This window comes from Capsicum annuum, unplaced genomic scaffold (genome assembly GCF_002878395.1).
Source record: "Capsicum annuum cultivar UCD-10X-F1 unplaced genomic scaffold, UCD10Xv1.1 ctg3668, whole genome shotgun sequence".
NCBI classification, from domain to species: domain Eukaryota; kingdom Viridiplantae; phylum Streptophyta; class Magnoliopsida; order Solanales; family Solanaceae; genus Capsicum; species Capsicum annuum.
The window spans coordinates 15,609-20,630 of record NW_025843682.1 but is presented as its reverse complement, the minus strand read 5'-3'; the positions used below and the strand labels follow the sequence as shown (position 1 = coordinate 20,630).

Sequence of the window (5,022 nt, the reverse complement as noted above, 5' to 3'; positions counted from 1 at the left end):
GATATGTTAATAATTAGGAACTATAGTTCATGGAAGCCACTAAATTCCAGTACAAAGCATTTTTTTTTAAATTTACAATAGAGCATTGCTTAGTTCCCAATGATTATCATTCTTTCTAAATACTAACTAATAATAGATTAATTAATGAATCATAAGCCAATTAATATAGCTAGAAGAAAAAAATGTTTGCCTAAGATCATGGAAGTAATCTTAGATTCCTCGTGATGTACAATTATATACATATATATATCACACCTACTAGTATACCACATGTTTAATATTAAAATGTTAGTGGTAATCCACTACTGTATTATTTTTTAACACCATATATACTTGCCTATATATACAAGTTCATTCATCCTCACATCTCAAGTGCTTTCTAATTATTTGATCATTTTTTTCTTCTATTGTTCATAACTTCATATTGTTAGTGTAGTACTATATTAAAGTTATAATATGATGGGCATTTCATCAGCTCGTATTATTGGAGTAATTCTTTTAATTGTTCTTTTTAGTGGCATCATGGTTTCTGCTGACGTGTTAGGGCGGCGCATGCTCGGTGCAGGCGGCTACGGTGGTGGTGGCGGCGGCTTAGGTGGCATCGGAGTAGGTATAGGTGGAAGTCTCGAGCATGTAGGAAATATTGGCACCGGACTTGGTGGTGGTTTGCTTGGTGGTGAAGGGGCTGGCGCTGGTGGCGGTGGACACTAATTAATTAAACTTAATTATAAGATTATTGTTTCGTAATAAGTGGTGTTTTTATTGATTTGGATATGTTGGCATGAAGTTGTTGTTTTTTTTACATGTATCATTTCTATGTAATTAATTTGTTGTGTGATTTGTTCTTTCCAAATCCATAGCATAATGACAATAATGGAGTGTGAATTAATTAATTCTTGAATCGTTTTGATTTCTTTTAAAACTTTAATTAATCGATATGATATTTTCACTTGTTACAACCAAATATTAATTATAGTAACTACTAACTACAATAACCTAGAGTTGGTAGTTAGCTAATATAATAAGTAATTAAAGAGTGTGCAAATAATTCAATATTGAACAAATAAAAATATTTACAACACTTATCTTGTAGACACAATTTATACCATCGATCCAACATTCATTGTTATATACACATATAATAACAAAGTTGATCTTATAATATTTTATAAAAGACACAATATATAAACATGTCTTTTAACATAACCTTAAACTACAGCTATGAGATCCAACTTTGAATGTGCTGCAGTAGACACTTAAGCTTGTATAAAGTTGGATATAGACGCATATGTCTTATGTCGTGTTCTATGTGATTAATTTTTATCCGATATGGTGTTCTATGTGTATTACGCCACATAGAACATGTGTGTTTACTTGTTCAACTTTATACAAGTTTAAATGTCTATTGTTGTACGCCTAAAATTGGAGATCGTCAATGTAATTTGAGGCCAAGTTAAAGGCACACAATATATAAACAGGCCATTCAACTTGGCCTCAGATCAGATATATGACCTCTAAATTTGGGTGTGCATAAATAGACACTTAAATTCATATAAAGTTAAATAAGTAGACACATGTGTCCTATGTGGCTAATTCTTGTCCTATATGGCGTTCTAGGTGTATTATGCCACATACAATGATGGAGTAAAAAAATTAACAAAGAATGTACAAATTTTACTCTCAGTTATATTAATAATATATAAAATTAAATATAAACTCATAATTGGTAACATTTAACCTATATTTACCACATAATTTTTCATCAATGAATGTTCATCTAACCGTCTTTGCTGAAAGTAATTTCGCCCCTGACCATATAGAATATTTGTGTCTATTTATGTAATTTTATATAAATTTAAATATCTACGACTATATATCTAAAATTGAAAATCATGAATGTGATTCGAGTAAAGTAGATGTTTATGTATTTTGTGTTTATAAACCTTACATGTTCACTTTTTAATAATATGAAAAAGGTGATAACCCTTTCTAGCAAAAGAAAATAACATGTAAGGGACTCAATTACGTGTAGTACATGCAACGGAATTTGTACAAAATAACTCCGTTTGGATGGCTCGAACATCAAGAAAAAATTTGGTGGGAAATGCATGTCCATATAAAGGTTCTAAATAAATACTCCCTCCCTCCGTTTCATAAAAAATGAATTGTTAAATTTTAACACATAAATTAAAAAAAAACATTAAAGACATATAAATTTAACACAACTTTTCATTTTTACCCCTAAAAAAGGAAAAAACTAATCTTATAATACCTTTTCAAAAGTTAATTAATTGTCAAATCATAAGAGTAAATTTAAAAAAAAATTCAATGATTCACTTATTTTGAAACACCAATAAATACCCCAACAATTCACTTATTCCGAAACGGAGGGAGTAACGTTGTTCTTTTTTTTTCCAATAGGTGTTTGGTGTCTGTATTAAAAAAGTGACAGCGCTCCTAACAGAGTTTTCTTCATACCCAAGGTTGAATTCTCGACCTCTGGTTAAGGGTGGATCAGATTCATCTATTGCACCACAACCCATGTTGATAACGTTGTTCTTGTTACCACTCCCTCCGTTTAAAAAAGAACGACCTATTTTGACTTGGCACAAAATTTAAGAAAATAAAGAAAATTTTTGAATCTTGTGACCTTAAATTAAAGTTGTGTCAAATGTACCAAAATGTCCTTTAATCTTGTGGTCCTAAACATGTCATGTGAAAAGTTGAAACTAAAGTATTATCAAAAAAAGGAAAGAATCATTCTTTTTGAAATAAATTAAAAAAAAATAGGTCATTCTTTTCTAAACGGAGGAAGTATCTTATAAAAGTTACAATAGATAAAGACGTAATTTAATTTGGTGTTGGTTATATATAGGACAGTGGCGGATTCACCTTGTAATCAGGGTTCATTCAAATTCTATTTGACATAAAATTATACTATTTTTATACGGTCAAAAATATTTTTATTTTTATATAATAGATGTTGAACCCCCTTCGACTAGTCCATATATTTACTTCTGAAACCGCTTCAATAAAAATCCTGACTCCGCCACTGATATGACCTTCAACTTTTAAGTGTGTATAAATGGATATTTAAGTTTGTATAAAATTAAATAAGTAGATACATATATCTTATATTACATTATATGATTAATTTTTATTTTACATGGCGTCTTATGTGTATTATTTTCACGTTCTTGGTGTACATATGTAGACACTTAAACTTGTATAAAATTGAACAAATAGACACATGTTCTATGTGGCTAATTCTTGTTCTACATGGCGTTCTACGTTATTATATCACGTCCTAAATGTGCACAAGTAGACACTTAAATATAAAGTTGAACAAGTAGACACATATATTCTATGTAGCGTCATGTGTGGCTAATTTTTGTCGTCCATGGTGTCTTACGTATATTATATGTTACATAAAATATGTGTTTATTTATTTAACTTTATACAAATTTAAATAACTATTTATGCACGTTTAAAACTCAAGGTCATACATTAAATTTAAGGTCAAGCTAAACAGCATCTTTATAAATTATGTGTTTATAAAACTCACATGTTCGCTTTTAATAATATATAAAGGTGTTAAACCCTTTTTAGCAAAAGAAAATTACAGTAATTAGGGACTTAATTACGTGGAACACATGCAACGGGATTTGTACAAAATAACTCGTAATTCAAGAAAATATTGGTAGGAATTAGGAAATGTAGTACAAAATAACGACGTTGTTCTTAATAACTCTTATAACTATCTTATAAATTAAGGGTAAAATATATATGTAGTGACGGAGCTAAAAATTTTATTGAGGAGATTTTGAAGTAAATATATGAATTAATTGAATGGGGTTCAATATCTATTATATATACATAAAAAAATATTTTTAATCATATAAAAATAGTATAAAAACAGTCTAATTTTCTATCGAAGGAGATTCGGATGAATCTCCTAGAGTAAAGGCAGTTCCGTTACTGTAAACATGTAATTTAACTTGGCATACATCGTATTCTTTAATTTTGACTTTGCAGAAGTAGATACTTAAATTTTTATAACATTGAATAAGTAGACATATATGTCTTATGTGGCGCCCTATGTGACTAATTCTTATTTTATATGACGTCCTACGTATATTATCTCACATCTTAGGTGTGCGGAAATAGGCACTTAAACTTGTATAGAGTTGAACAAGTAGTCACATATGTCCTATGTGACTAGTTCTTATCCTACACGATGTCCTACGTTTATTATATCACGTTCTTGATGTATACAAGTAGATACTTGAATTTGTATAAAACTGAATAAATAGATACTGTATCGTATATGACGTTCGACGTGTATTATGTCATACTTCCTCCGTCCCATTTTATCCGTCCCAAATTTCCTAATCTGATGTCTTATTTTACTTGTCTTTTTTTACTTATCAAGACAAGATAATTTTTTTTTTTCATATTTTACCTTTTGCACTAATTACTTTTTCTTCAAATTAAAATGTAAACATCATTTAATAGGGGTATTATGATAAATTAATTATATTATTTATTATTTTTTTTAATAATTGTATCATCCTAATTTAAGACGAGTAAAATGAATAGACGAAGTATAAAATATATGTATCTATTTCTTCAATGTTATGTAAATTTAAATGTCTATTAATGCACATTTAAAATTAAAAGTCATCAATGCAATCTGAGCTTAAATTAAAAAATATATTTATGTATTATACATTAATAAAACTTAGATGTTCACTTTTAATAATATGTAAAGGTGTTAACCCTTTTTAGCAAAAGGAAATTATAGTAATTAGGGACTTAATTACGTGGGACACATGCAACGGGATTTGTACAAAATAACTCCGTTGGGTGGCTCGAATATCAAGAAAAAATTGGTAGAAAATGTACAAAATAACATCGTTGTTCTTATGACTATCTTATAAAAGGTAAGTACAACATATAAACACGTAATTCATATTTTGTGTTTGTATAAATAGATATTTAAATTTAAATAAATTTAAATAA

The 5,022-nt window shown here is 28.7% G+C and overlaps 1 protein-coding gene across 1 annotated transcript; it reads left to right on the top strand.

Annotated features, from left to right (window-relative positions):
• The first annotated feature begins 459 nt into the window (after positions 1-459).
• On the top strand, positions 460-711 carry LOC107853539 (glycine-rich cell wall structural protein-like). The gene has a single exon (XM_016698532.2). It carries the CDS (start codon positions 460-462, stop codon positions 709-711), a length of 252 nt encoding a protein of 83 aa, XP_016554018.1.
• The last annotated feature ends 4,311 nt before the right edge of the window (positions 712-5,022 follow it).